Raw genomic sequence first — 15,153 nt, forward strand, 5'->3', positions numbered from 1 at the left:
GAAAGAGAAAGGCAAATACCACATGATATCACTTATATGTGGAATCTAATATATGGCACAAATGAACCTATCTACAGAAAAGAAACAAACTCATGGACTTGGAGAATAGACTTTTGGTTGCCAACGGGGAGGGAGTAGGATGGACTGGGAGTTTGGGGTTAGTAGGTGCAAATTATTGCATTTGGAGTGGGTAAGCAAGGAGGTCCTGCTCTATAGCACATGCAACTATATCTAGTCACTTGTGATGGAACATGATGGAGGATAATATGAGAAAAAGAATGTGTGTGTGTGTGTCACCCACATATGACTGGGTCACTTTACTGTATAGCAGAAATTGACAGAACATTATAAATCAACTATAATTTAAAAAATCTTAAAAAATAAGAAAGCATCAGACAGCCACAGATATCCAGAGTCTATAACATGCCCTGGAATGGATCAAATACAGTGACCACTTCCCTTCTGAACACATCTGAGTGTTTCTGATTGGATCCCATGCCAACACACTTTGACCACCTTTTGCTACACATTATCAATAAACTCTAGGGAATCTTAGCAAAAGAACATTTCTTCCTCTTCAAATTACAATCATTGATCGAAATCTTTGCCTAGTGCTAAAAGAATTTATTTTTTATTTTTTTTATTTTTAAAATTTTTGTTGTTGTTGTTGTTGCTATTTCTTGGGCCGCTCCCGCGGCATATGGAGGTTCCCAGGCTAGGGGTCCAATCGGAGCTGTAGCCACCAGCCTATGCCAGAGCCACAGCAACGCGGGATCCGAGCCGCGTCTGCAACCTACACCACAGCTCAAGGCAACACCGGATCCTTAACCCACTGAGCAAGGGCAGGGACCAAACCCGCAACCTCATGGTTCCTAGTCGGATTCGTTAACCACTGCGCCACAACGGGAACTCCCAAAGAATTTAAAATGAGACCCTATTTATATACAAATCAATAAAGATGACTTGCATCTGTGATAAATTTTCACCCCAGTATCTCAAAAGGCCTTGCAATCTTGAGCTTTGGTTCCAACCATTTTTCACACTGAAGGTTGAGACCTGTTAGTGGTTGTGAAATCAAACCAGCAGGGCATAATAAAAATGAACTAAAAATATCACACAGTACATCACATGTGGTAAGGAGAAGTACTGTTTTAAGAAAACAATGTAGAAAAACTTCCATTGCAGAGGGCCACACTAAGGAGTGGAAAGAACACCATAGATAAGCTGCAGAGTATTAACCACCCCCCGCGACGTCCATTACCTATGGACAACTGTCCAACCTATGGGCGCTGCCCTGAACAGACAGCAGGGATTTTGGACACTGTATGCAGGGACAGGGCACTGAAAGGAGAGCCTTAGCCCCTGGCCAAGAAAGGGGGCAGCAGTGGGCTGGTCAATACCATTACACAAACTTAATGTCTTTTCTCATTCTGGCTCACAAATCAAGTGCCCTTCATTTTTTTCTTCTCTCCTTCCTAGGAAGATCTTGAAACAAAAGTCTTCACATCCTATATTTGCTTTCCTGACTTATATCCACTCCTCCCCCACTGTAAACTGGCTTCCACTCCAAAATCCCACAGAAATTGTTCTGGCTAAGATAACTAATAATCTCCCTCTCGAAAATCAAATGGCTTTCAGGCATTATCATGGAAGACTTTTCAAAACCCCTCAGTAAGACTTTAACGATGGAAAAAGCAGTAACGGGTGATCCGTGTTGAGAGCATTTCCTGTTGAGTACTTCGTGCTCACCCTGTCCTGATCATATCATGTATGTTGTCTCACAATCATCTTGTAGGTGGGTCCTATGATTTTTCTAATTTGAGGATGAGGGACCTAAGCTTACAGGGCCTAAGGAAGGTCCCATAGCTAGAACACCGCAGTGTCTGACACTTGCCTTCGGGGCTCTCTGACTCCAGCACCAAGGCTCTTGCCACCTCTCTTCCTTGGGCCCCGGTGTCGTAGCTCCCTACCCTGGGTCCTTCTCCTCCTCTAACTTACCTGTCATGGCCCCTTCTACAGTCTCCCCTTCCTCTCAGCACCTCAAATGACTTTCTTCCTCAACTCCAAACATGTGAATCCTGTTGGCCTTTCAAACCTGGATGCCCTGTGGACATGTAAGAATCAAGAGCACTTAAATCAAGAGCACTTTCCCTGAAAATCCATTCTTCCTCTTGTTCTTTCATTCATTTATTCCTGTTCTTTCATTCATTTATTCATTCAAATCTTTGGGAATGCCTACAGGGTGCCAACTGATACTCCTAGAAGTACCTAGAACACAACGGACCAAGTCCTACCATTATCTAGTGGAAGAGACAGAACATAAACAAATACCTACATAATGTCAGGTGGTGTAATGTGCTGTGAGGAAAACAAAAGTGTGCTAAGGGGTTACAGAATCACAGGTGTTTAGATGGACTGTCTCTCTGAGGAGCAGAGGCGAAACGAATGTGGTGGTTAACAGTGCCTCTGTCTCCCAGTTGTCCGAGACAAGAAATCTGTGGGTAACTCAACTTGGCCCCCGGGCTCACCGCACATATTCACTTTCCACAAGCTCAGGTCTCTTTTACCTATTCCCTCCGCACTGGACTGGCTTGCCTCAAGGACTCAACATTTCACAGTGGAGTCTGCACCTGGTTTTAGTCTTTCCCCCTACACTGAGCCTCACCTTGCTGCCAAATAATCTTCCCAAGACACAAATCTGTTAATGCCTCTACTTGCTGAAAATCTCTTGACTGTATCTAATTCCTGCAGGCTTGAGTCCCCGATTCTAGGCAAGATTTCCAAGTTCCTTGTACTCTGGGGCCATTTTCCCTTTCCCGTCTCATCTCCTGTTTCGCCCCTGGTGAACACGCTGTGTTCTTCCCAGCTTCCTGCCTTTGCATAAGCAGTGTCTCTCACTCAGAACACTTGTCACACCCTGACCCTCAAATTTCTACACATCCTTCTAGGCCAAACTTAATCAGCCCCTTCCGTGAAGACGTCCTCAACTACTTCTTAGGCAGAATCATTTGCTTTTCCTCATCTTCCAGTTGTTCTATGACTGTGCTTCTTTTGTTGTATTCATAATACCTTGCTATAAGGATCTGGGTTCCATTTATTCAATAAATATTTTCAAGTACATACTGTGTGCCAGGCATCATTCTCAGTGCTATGGATATAGAGACTAGCAAGGCTAGGCAAGATTTTAGCTCTCACGGAGGTTTAGGTCTATCTCAGTATTTTTCCTCCATTAGGCTGAGCCCATATTTCAATGCAATTAACAAGCCTCTACTTTGCGTCTAATGTATAGTATCACCTTGGTGAGGCCCCAAGGAAAGAGAGAAGAATGCGAGAGGCTACTCACGGCCTAAGATCACCTATACCAAGTGCAGAATCTGATCCACTGTAGGGAGTGAACAAATATTTTTGGATGATGAAATTGTGGAGATTATTTTTACTCTCAATCTATGGATAAGGAATAAAGAAACAGAGAAAGTAATACATACCTATGAAAAATGATTCTTCAGTGCCAAATTCAAAACATACTTTGTTCTGAATCACAAGAGGCTTGTTTTCACTCCATTAGTAACACTTCCCATTTGAAAATTTAAGGAGTCCTCCTATGGTGCAGCAGGTTAAGGTTCCACCATTGTCACTGCAGCAGTGTCACTGCTGTGGTGCAGGTTTGATCCTGACCTGGGAACTTCTACATGCTCAGGTATAGCCAAAAAAATTTAAGAAAAAGTAGGAAGAAAAGAATAATGCTTGCAAATTCTGCTGTAGGGCAGTAATGCCTCCAGAGCTCAACATAGGAAAGTCCATCATTTAGGACCCGTCATGGTCTGTCTCCTTAGCTAGGATAAAGGTGGAACTGGGCCATGTGTTTAGGTACCTCTAGTGCCTAGAATTGTGCTTGGCACCTCATCAGAACTTATATTTCAATGAGTAAATGAAAGACCAGAGATAAAGAGGGACGATGAAAGGAAGAGCAGATTTGCAGGGAGAGGGAGTGAATTAATTTTCAGTCTTCTTAATTCCGGGGTGTCCATTGGGCATCTAGGTGAGGAGGAAGGCCTACACAGCCAGAGGTTTGGGGGGGGTCAGGTGGTGCCTTCTAAGAAAAGACTAAACAATGAGGAGGTATCTTTGAATAAGAACAATTCCTTCAGATATATATAAACTATAAAACAAAATACATTATAAAATAAAAATGAAGATATGATAAAACTTTTGCATTCTGCACAAAAGAAATAGCTTTCCACACTGAAGGAAAAAAATGCCATTTGCAGAGGGAAAATAAAATTAAATAAAAACAAACAAAACAAAATATAAGAACCTAGAGAAGCAAATACAGAGTTTAAAGCCAGACAAAGCCAGTATCACTTAGCAAAGACTGAAAGCAAAAAAGATAAATCTCAAGAGTTCCCACTGTGGCTCAGTGGGTTAAGAACTGGACTAGTATCCATGAGGATACAGATTCATTCCCTGGCCTCACTCAATGGATTAAGGATCTGGCATTGCATGAACTGTGGTGTAGGTCACAGATGTCGCTCGGATCTGGCATTGCTGTGGCTGTGGCATAGGCTGACAGCTGCAGCTCCGATTTGACCCCTACCCTGGGAATTTCCATATGCTGCAGGTGCAGTCACAAGAAGAAGAAAAAAAAAGAATCTCAAAGATCAGCTTCTTGAATATATTTTTTAGACTATTATATGATGAATATATGAAAATTATATGTAATTCAATAAGATTCTGGATGAACTATCCCAGGTCTACGATACTACAGTCAGAAAGAGGTTATTACATAGCTTTTGGTCCAAGGATCCCACATCTAAGAATTTATTATAATGAAATGGTCCAACTAGATGCACTATAGAAGCATTAAAACATGATGTGAAAGAAAAGAAATCTGGAAAAAAACCCAAAACGCCCAAGCTTCAGTAAAGAGTTAAATAAGTCACAGTATATACACACCATGGAATATTATGTAACAAAAAATATCTATCTGATGATTCAGCTAAAGCACAAAGGAAGTACATAGACAATACTAAATTGAAAGGTAAAATATGAAACGATTACAGACACTCACTACATTTATATGTAAAATTTATTCAAGGAAGAAAAAAATTTTAAGTAAATGATCCAAAGTTGTAATGTGTAATAAGGCTGCCAGATAATAAATTTTCTTTTTAGAAGGTGTATTTTATTAGTAATAATAACTGCTAACACTTATGGGGGCTTTCAATACTAAATATTTTCAAATGCTCATTTTGCTGTCACAACAAGCCTATGAGGCAGATATTATTAATACTCTTATTTCACAGATTTAAAAAAACCCTAAGGTTTAGAGAGACAGAGTCATTGGCCAAGATCACATAGGGAGTGGGTGGCAGATCTGAGGCTGGATGTTGGTCTGGCTCATATCAAAGTACAGATTTTAATCACTACATGATACATGTTTACTTTTATTTTTCAATTAAAAGATGTATGTTATGAGGAGGTGGGTTCGATCCCTGGCCTCACTCAGTGGGCTAAGGATCTGCCGTGAGCTGTGGTGTAGGCTGCAGATGCAGCTCAGATATGGCATTGCTGTGGTTGTGGTATAGGCCAGCAGCTGTAGCTCCAATTCGACCCATAGCCTGGGAACCTCCATATGCCATGGGTTCAGCTCTAAAAAGCAAAAAGCCAAAAAAAAAAAAAAAAAAAACCCAACAACAACAACAATAAAGTATTATTTTCAAAATAAGGCCAGGGAAAAATCAAGTGGCATTTCCTTTCTGTTGAATAAGTCCTGAGACCTTAGGTGGGTTGGCTCTAGCTCTTAGAAATCAGTGTGGCAGGAAGTGGGAGAGAAGGAAGAACAGTGCAGGGATTGCAACGACTTGGGATGGGAGTGAGGGAGGGAATACAGACACCTCCCTGGTACGCACCTCTTCCATGGTCTTGCTCACGTAATTCTCCTTCTTGGCAGCCTCTTGGAGCTCCATGGCCTGCTGCACATACATTTTCCCAGCTAGGATTTCATTCTCCAGCACTGACAGCTCCTTCAGTGAAATAGGCCAATTCAACCGTTCTAAGGCCTTGTTTAAAGCTGCCTTGTTTTCCAAGTACCGCATTGGTTTGTTGGCATCTAACCTAAAAAATGTAGAAGAAAGAGAAACCAAAAAGTGACCATAATAGAAAAAATATGGAAAAATGGTTTTTCAGTAAACTCGCCCCTGAAAAACATCTGTCAAAGCAGATGTAGGTTCTAAGTTGACAAAATCACAGCCATGCCCTCTGGTCCATGAGGGCTTTGGCAGGTAGCACAAGTTAGACACAATCATCTCTGAGTCATGGTAGGCACTCTCCCCTGTTATCTCATTTGATTATCTGATTTTATAGAAGTTGGATACATATAAGATTTGTGAACAATTTTTTCAGCATATTTGGAACTCACTCCTTTCTCCCCAGGTCTAACATTTGGCAGAACCCAAAGCGAGTTTCAGAGAGATTTCACAAAACTACACCTAGCAGTGACTCTGGAAAACAAGGCAAAGTGAACAAAACAAAACAAAAACAAACAACTACTAAACCCAAATATTTGTCTCAGTGTAATAATTCTTCCATTGGCTCATTTTAGCTATTTTTATCTCCTCTCTTTTTATAAGCCTAAATAGGGCTAAACTTTCTGGCTTCACTGTTTTGGTACACAAAGAAAAAAGCCAAACTTTCCACCAGCGGATGAAAGCCTGTGTGATTCCAGGGGGAGTCAGCGTGGTGTGGAGGGCCCAAGTCCTGGATTCTGTTTCTAGGCCCAGCTACTTCTGAGTCAGATTCTCCTGCAAGCGGGTACAAAGAGTCGGGGGTGGGGGGACTGACAGATTGAAGGAGATTTGGGAAGAAAAACATTTCCGAATTATTCTCTTATTGCTGAAGGTGTCACTTCTTTTTTTAAGATGTCAGGTGTTGGAAGAACACAGTGTAAACCCAGTACAAGTACAGGACTTAATCTGCAAATAAACTTGTCTCCAAAAGACAGCAAAAATTCTTATTAAAAATCTAAACTGGAGTAATGTCAGCAAGATGGTAAAATAAGAAACCCCAGGCCCAAATTCCCCACAGAGACTCTGACTTAACAACAATAAAAGGACCAACCTGCCTTTGTGAGAATTCTAGAAATCAGTTAAGAGGTTGAGGCACTCCAGGGGCACATATCCAAGAAATGTAGGCATTAAAGTGAGTAGGAAAATTTGCTGCATTTTGCCTGACCCAGCCCCTCCCCTTCCCCTGCACAATTCAGTGCAATTGGAAGAAAACTCCTAAATCCTGGCTTCTCCCATGAGAGGAAAAGAGAAGAGTGGAACCAAAATGTAGCCAACATTTCAGTCTTTTGTGGGGCTTCCCAAGAGTCTGGCTTCTGTCTCATTGAACTGAGAATGCTAATAAAAATGGCAGTGTACTTTGGATGCCAGGTTAGGGGCAGCTCAGAACAAAGCCAAGTTCCATAGCTGGTTATAGCATCAGAGAGAGTGTAGTACCAAAGATAAACACCAGGGAGAGCAAGAGATTATGGGCTCCTGAGAAAAACAGGAGTAAAACTCTTATGTGGGAAATTACACACCCAAATCTAAAGAAGGAATTACATATCCTCAGAAAAGGTATGAGAGGTCCCCAGAATCTCTAGCCAGGATGACTGGTGAAGGTTTCGCTCTGTAAGAAGCCAGCTGTAAAGACTGGGAGAAATGTCTTTTTTCAAATACCCATTTCTCACCCAAATAAACTAAGGTATGCAAAGGAACAAAATTTCTAGTAATCTACCCTAAAGAAATGGAGATCTATGAATTACCTGAAAAAGAATTCAAAATAACTGTTTTAAAGATGCTGAATGAGCTCAGAGAGAATATAGACAACTAAATGAAAGCAGGAATATGATGCATGAAAAAAACGAGAGTATCAACAAAGATAGAGAAACTATAAAAAAGGACTGCACAGAAATTCTGGATCTGAAGAATATGATAACAAAAATTCGCTAGAGAAGTTCAAAAGCAGAATCAGACAATCAGAAGAAAAAATTCAGCAAATTATGACTATTTTAAGTCAAAACTTATAAGAGAAAATAAAGGATATTATATAATAGTAAAAGGGTCAATCAACCAGGAAGATATGACAATCATAAATATATATGCACCTAATTTCAGAACTTCCAAATACAGAAGCAAACATTAACAGAACTGAAGGGAGAAACAGGCAGCAATACAATAAAGGTAGGAATTTCAATTTCCATTTTCAGTAATGGATAGAACCACCAAATAAGGAAACAGAGGACTTGAACTACACTATAGATTAATTACACCTAACAGACGTACAGACCCACCACCAGCCAAGAGCAGAATACATATTCTTCTTAAAGGCACATGAAACATCCTCTCCAGGATAAACCACATGTAAGGACACAAGTCTTTAAAGTTTTTAACATGAAATCATATAAAATATATTATCCAATCACCAAGGAATGAAACTAGAAATCAATAGCAGAAGCAAACCTAGAAAATACACAAATATGTGGAAAGTAAACAACACACTCTTAAACAACCAATGAGTTAAAGAAAAATTTGCAAGGGAAATTATAAAATATCTTGAGTTATTTGAAAAGGAAAATACAACATATCAAAATGTCTGAGATGCAGAAAAAGCAGTCCTAAGAGGGAAATTTACAGTGCTAAATACTTACATTAAAAAAGAAGATCTCAAATCTTTCACTTCAAGGAATGGGGAAAAATGAAGAATAAACTAAACCCAATGTTAGCAGAAGGAAGGAAACATAGTTTAAAGCAGAAATAAGTGAAATAGATAATAGAAAGATAATAGAATAAAATCAATGAAACTAAGAATTTGTTTTTGGAAAGAGAAACAAAACTGACAAATGCTTATTAGCAAATTAAGAGAAAAAAGAGAAGACTCAAATAACTAGAATCAGGAAAAGCGACCATTACAACTGTCATAAAAATAACAAAGATTGTAGAAAACTATTATGATCAATTATACACCAACAAACTGAATAACCTGGAAGAAATTGTTAAATTTCTCTAAAAATACAACCAACTAAGACTGAATCAGGAAGAAATAAAAAATATGAACAGACCTATAACTAGTAAGGAGACTGAATCAGTAAACAAATAACTTCCAACAAATATGAGCCCAGCACTATGTGGTTTCCATGGAGAATTCCACAAAATATTTAAAGAAGAATTAAAACTAATCCTCAAATAATTCCAAATGCTGAAGAGGAGGGAACATTTCTTTTTTTTTTTTTTTTTTTTTTTTTTGTCTTTTACTTACGTGTGTATTTTTTTCTACTGTACAGCATGGTGACCCAGTTCCACTTATATGCATATATTCCTTTTCCTGACTTTGTATGTCCATCGTAAGTGACTAGACAGAGTTCCCAGTGCTACACAGCAGGATTCCATTGCTAATTCATCCGAAAGGCAATATTCTTCATCTATTTACCCCAAGCTCCCAGTCCCTCCCCCTCCCTCTTGGCAACCACAAGTCTATTCTCCAAGTCCAGGATTTTCTTTTCTGTGGAAAGATTCCTTTCTGCCATATATTAGATTCCAGATATAAGTGATATCATATGGTATTTGTCTTTCTCTTTCTGACTGACTTCACTCAGGATGAGAGTCTCTAGTTCCATCCATGTTGCTGCAAATGGCATTATTTCGTTCTTTTTTATGGCTGGTATGCTAATGGTATTCCATTGTGTATATATACCACATCTTCCTAATCCAATCGTCTGTCAATGGACATTTGGGTTGATTCCATGTCTTGGCTATTGTGAATTGTGCTGCAATGAACATGTGGGTGCATGTGTCTTTTTTAAAGAAAGTTTTGTCCAGATATACGCCCAATAGTGGGAATGCAGGGTCACATGGTAGTTCTATGCATAGTTTTCTAAGGTACGTCCATACTATTCTCCATAGTTGTTGTACCAGCTTACATTCCCACCAACAGTGCAGGAGGATTCCTTTTTCTCCACACCCCCTCCAGCATTTGTTATTTGTGGACTTATTAATGATGGCCATTCTGACTGGTGTGAGGTGGTATCTCATGGTAGGTTTGATTTGCATTTCTCTAATAATCAGGGATGTTGAGCATTGTTTCAAGTGCTTGTTGGCCATCTGTATACCTTCCTTAGAGAAATGTCTATTCAGGTCTTTTGCCCATTTTTTAATTGGGTTGTTGGCTTTTCTGCTGTTGAGTTGTAGAAGTTGTTTGTATATTTTAGAGATTAAGCCCTTGTCAGTTGCATCATTTGAAACTATTTTCTCCCATTCTGTAAGTTGTCTTTTTGATTTCCTTTGCTGTGCAAAAGCTTGTCAGTTTGATTAGGTCCCATTGGTTTTATTTTTGCATTTATTTCTGTTGCTTTGGGAGACTGACCTTGAGAAAACATTTGTAAGGTTGATGTCAGGGAACGTTTTGCCTATGTTCTCTTCCAGGAGTTTGATGGTGTCTTGTTTTATATTTAAGTCATTTTGAGTTTATTTTCGTGCATGGTGTGAGGGTGTGTTCTAGTTTCATTGATTTGCATGCAGCTGTCCAGGTTTCCCAGCAATATGTGCTGAAAAGACTGTCTTTTTCCCATTTTATATTCTTGCCTTCTTTGTCAAAGATCAATTGACCATAGGTGTCTGGGTTTATTTCTGGGTTCTCTATTCTGTTCCATTGGTCTGTCTGTATGTCTCTTTTGGTACCAGTACCACACTGTCTTGATGACTGTGGCTTTGTAATATTGCCTGATGTCTGGGAGAGTTATGCCTTCTGCTTGTTTCTTTTCCTCAGAATTGCTTTGGCAATTATAGGTCTTTTGTAGTTCCATATAAATTTTTGGATTGTTTGTTCTATTCTGTGAAAAATGTCATGAGTAATTTGATAAGGATTGCGTTCAATCTGTAGATTGCTTTGGGTAGTATGGCCATTTTTACAATATTAATTTTTCCAACCCAGGAGCATTGAATGTCTTTTCATTTCTTTATATCTTCTTTAATTTCCTTGATTAATGCTTTATAGTTCTCGGCATATAAGTCCTTTACCTCCTTGGTCAGGTGTATTCCCAGGTATTTGATTTTTTGTGGTGCAATTTTAAAAGCTATTGTATTTCTGTATTCCTTTTCTAATATTTGTTAGTATACAGAAATGCGACTGATTTCTGAATGTTAATCTTATATCCTGCTATTTTGCTGAATTTGTTGATCAGTTCAAGTATTTTTTGGGTTGAGTCCTTAGGGTTTTCTATATACAGTATCATCTCACCTGCATACAGTGACAGTTTTACCTCTTCTCTTCCTATTTGGATGCCTTTTCTTTTGTTTGTCTGATTGCTGTGGCTAGGACTTCAATAATATGTTGAACAGCAGTGGTGAGAGTGGGCATCCTTGTCTTGTTCTAGATTTAAGTGGGAAGGCTTTTAATTTTTCTCCACTGAGTATTATATTTGCTGTGGGTTTGTCATAAATGGCTTTGATTATGTTAAGGAATGTTCACTCTATACCCGCTTTGGTAAGGGTTTTTTATTATGAAGGGATGTTGGACTTTGTCAAATGCTTTTTCTGCATCTATTGAGATGATCCTGTGGTTTTTGACTTTTTTTTTGTTAATATGGTGTATGACATTAATTGATTTATGTATGTTGAAGCATCCTTGTGAACCTGGGATAAATCCCACCTGGTCATGGTGTATGATCTTTTTGGTATGTTGTTGGATTCAGTTGGCTAAAATTTTATTGAGAATTTTTGCATCTATATTCAAAGATATTGGCTGATAGTTTTCTTTTTTGGTGGTATCTTTGTCTGCTTTTGGAATTAGGGTGATGATGGTGTTATAGAATGTCTTTGGGAGTGTTCCTTCTTCTTCAATCTTTTGAAAAAGTTTAAAGAGGATGGGTATAAGTTCCTCTTCGTATGTTTGGTAGAATTCGCCTGTGAAGCCATCTGGTCCTGGACTTTTACTTGTAGGAGTATTTTTATGATGCATTCAAATTCACTTCCAGTGATCAGTCTGTTCAGTTGATCTATTTCTTTTTGATTCAGTATTGGCAGGCCATCTCTAGAAAGGTGTCCATTTCCTCTAGGTTGTCGAATTTGTTGGCATATAACTGTTGATCATATTCTCTTATGGTTTTTTTGTATTTCTGTAGTATCCATTGTGACTGCTCCTTTTTCACTTCTTATTTTGTTTATTTGGGTTCTTTCTCTCCTCTTCTTGGTGAGTTTAGACAGAGGTTTGTCAATTTTGTTTACCTTTTTAAAGAATCAGCTCTTGGTTTGACTGATTTTGTCTATTGTTTTTTGAATCTCTATTTTGCTGATTTCTTCTTTGATCTTTATGATTTCCTTCCTTTTTGGTTTTGCTTGTTCTTCTTTTTCTAATTCATTTAGGCAGTGTGTTGTCGATTTGAGATTTTTCTTCTTTTCTGAGGAAGGCCTGTATTGCTGTGAACATCCCTCTAAACATTGCTTTTGCAGCATCCCATAGATTTTGAGTGGTTGTGTCTTCAATGTCATTTGTTTCTAGGTATTTTTTAATTTCCTTCTTGATTTCCTCATTGACCCATTGGTTTTTTAGTAGCATGTTGTTTAGTCTCCATGTAGTAAGTTTTTTCTCATTTCTTTTCCTGTGGTTGATGTCTAGTTTCATGCCATTGTGGTCAGAGTAGATATTTGAAATGATTTCTATACTCCTAAATTTGTTGAGGTTAACTTTGTGCCCCAATATGTGATCGATTCTTGAGAATGTTGCATGTGCACTTGAGAAGAATGTGTATTAGGATTTTTTTTGATGTAATGCCCTGAAAATGTTGATTAAGTCTAACTTTTCTATTGTTTTCGTTAGAATCTCTGTTGCTTTATTGGTTTTCTGTCTAGAGGATCTGTCCATTGATGTTAGTGGGGTGTTAAAGTCTACTATTATTGTATTCCCATCAATTTCTCCTTTTATGTCTATTAGTATTTGGTGTAGGTATCTGGATGCGCCTATATTTGGGGCATATATATTGATGATTGTAATATCCTCTTCTTGAATGGATCCTTTAACCATTAAATAGTGTCCTTTGTTGTCTTTCTTTATGACCTTCGTTTTAAAGTCTATTTTGTCTGATATGAGTATTGCAACTCCTGCTTTCCTGTCTGGTCCATCTGCATGAAGTATCTTTTCCTATCCCCTCACTTTCAATCTATAAGTGTCCTTTTCCCTAAGATGAGTCTTTTGTAGGTAGCAGATTGAAGGTTTTTACTTTTTTATCCATTCTGCCACTCTATGTCTTTTGATTGGAGCATTCGGTCCATTGACATTTAAGGTGATTATTGATAAATATGTTTTTATTGCCATTTTAAACCTTATTTTCCAATTGATTCTGTGTTTCTCTTTTCTTCATTTCTTTTTTTGGAAATGATGATTTCCATTTATTTTATGCTTGAATACTTTTCAGTTTTTGTGAATATAATGTTTGGTTTTGATTTATGGTTGCCCTGTTTTTTCAGTATGTTAACCCCTTCCTATATCTGCTTTCTTTAGCCTGATAATCATATAGGCTCAAGCACATCCTTAAAAAAATAAGAAAGAATCTAATTTTTCTTACTTCCTTTACTCACACGGTACGATCTGTATGCTGGCTTAAGTGACTGCTTTCCAAATGTGTTTTTCTCCATCCCAGATCTCCCTCTTTTCATTTATTTATTTTTTATTACTCAATGAATTTACTACATTCGTAGTTGTACAATGATCATCACAATCCAATTTTATAGGATTTCCATCCCACAACCCCAGCCCTTTCAGTATTCCTTTTAGAATGGGTTTTGTATTGCTGTACTCTTTTAGCTTTTGTTTGTTGGGGAAATTATTTCCCCTTCTATTTTAAATGATATTCTTGCTGAATAGAGTATTCTAGGTTGCAGATTTTTTCCTTTCAGCACTTTAAATATATCTTGTCATTCTCTCCTGGCCTTTAGTGTTTCTGTAGAGAAATCAGCTGATAGCCCTATTGGGGTTCCCTTATAATTAATGCTTTGCTTTTCTCTTGCTGCCTTTAAAATCCTCTCCTCACCTTTAACTTTTGCCATTTTTATTATAACATGTCTCGGGGTGGGCCTGTTTGGGTTCAACTTGTTTGGGGGCCTTTGTGCTTCCTGTATCTTGATGTCAGTATCCTTTAGATTTGGAAAGTTTTCATCCATAATTTATTCAAATATATTTTCAATCCCTTTTTATTTTTCTTTTCCTTCTGGAATTCCTATTATGCATAGATTGGCCTGCTTTATATTATCCCATAGGCCTCTTATATTGCTTTCATATTTTTTTCACTGGGTTTTCTGTCTGCTGTCCTGTTTGGGTGCTTTCCATTATTCTATGCTGCACATCACTAATTCATTCCTCTGCATCATTCATTTTGGTCTTTATTGCCTTTAGCTCAGTTTGTATCTCTACAAATGAATTTCTAGTTTTTCTTGGCTCCTAGAAGAGGAGGGAACATTTCTAAGTTCATTCTTTGAGGTCAGAATTACTCTGATACCATAGCCAGACAAGGATACTACAAGAAAAGAAAACTACAGACCAATATTCCTTATAAATACTGATTCACAAATCCTCAACAAAATACTAGCAAGCCAAATTCAAGAGCATATTAAAAAGATTATACACCATAAAAAAAGATTTCTTCTCAGAATGCCAGAAATGGCTCAAAATACAAAAATCAATTAATATATCACATTAACAGAATGAAGGAAAAAAACCACTTGACCATCTCAATTGATACAGCAAAATTATGACAAAATTCAACACTTTCATGATTAAAAAATAAAACACTCAACACTCTAGGAATAGAAGGAAACTACTTCAAAATAATAAAGGCCTTATGTGAAAAGCCTACAGTTAACATCATATTTATCAGTGAAAAACTGGAAGCATTCTCTCCCAGATCACAGGAGCAAGGAGACACTGTCCATTCTCATACTTTTATTCAACAAAATACTATAAGTTCTACCCAGAGAAATTAGATAATAAAAAGAAATAGAAGACATCCAATTTAGGACAGAAGATGTGAAATTATCTCTGTTCAGAGGTAATATGATTTTATATGTAGAAAATCCTAAAGTGTACACAAAAATACTATTAGAATTAATAAATGAATTCAAT

General features: G+C 37.9%; 1 protein-coding gene across 13 annotated transcripts in view; it reads right to left on the minus strand.

Moving 5' to 3' along the window:
• The window catches only part of VWA3B (von Willebrand factor A domain containing 3B), a 224,064-nt gene that overhangs the window by 40,386 nt on the left and 168,525 nt on the right, over positions 1-15,153 (minus strand). For all 13 annotated transcript variants that reach the window (XR_002342532.1, XM_021087236.1, XM_021087240.1 and 10 more), the window contains one exon: positions 5,910-6,114. Coding sequence is in view for 12 of the 13 variants with exons in the window: in XM_021087236.1 (XP_020942895.1) it covers positions 5,910-6,114 (205 nt within the window). In the remaining variant the exon portion in view is untranslated. The remainder of the gene's footprint in view (positions 1-5,909; positions 6,115-15,153) is intronic.

Source organism: Sus scrofa, chromosome 3 (genome assembly GCF_000003025.6).
Source record: "Sus scrofa isolate TJ Tabasco breed Duroc chromosome 3, Sscrofa11.1, whole genome shotgun sequence".
Taxonomy (NCBI): Eukaryota; Metazoa; Chordata; class Mammalia; order Artiodactyla; family Suidae; genus Sus; species Sus scrofa.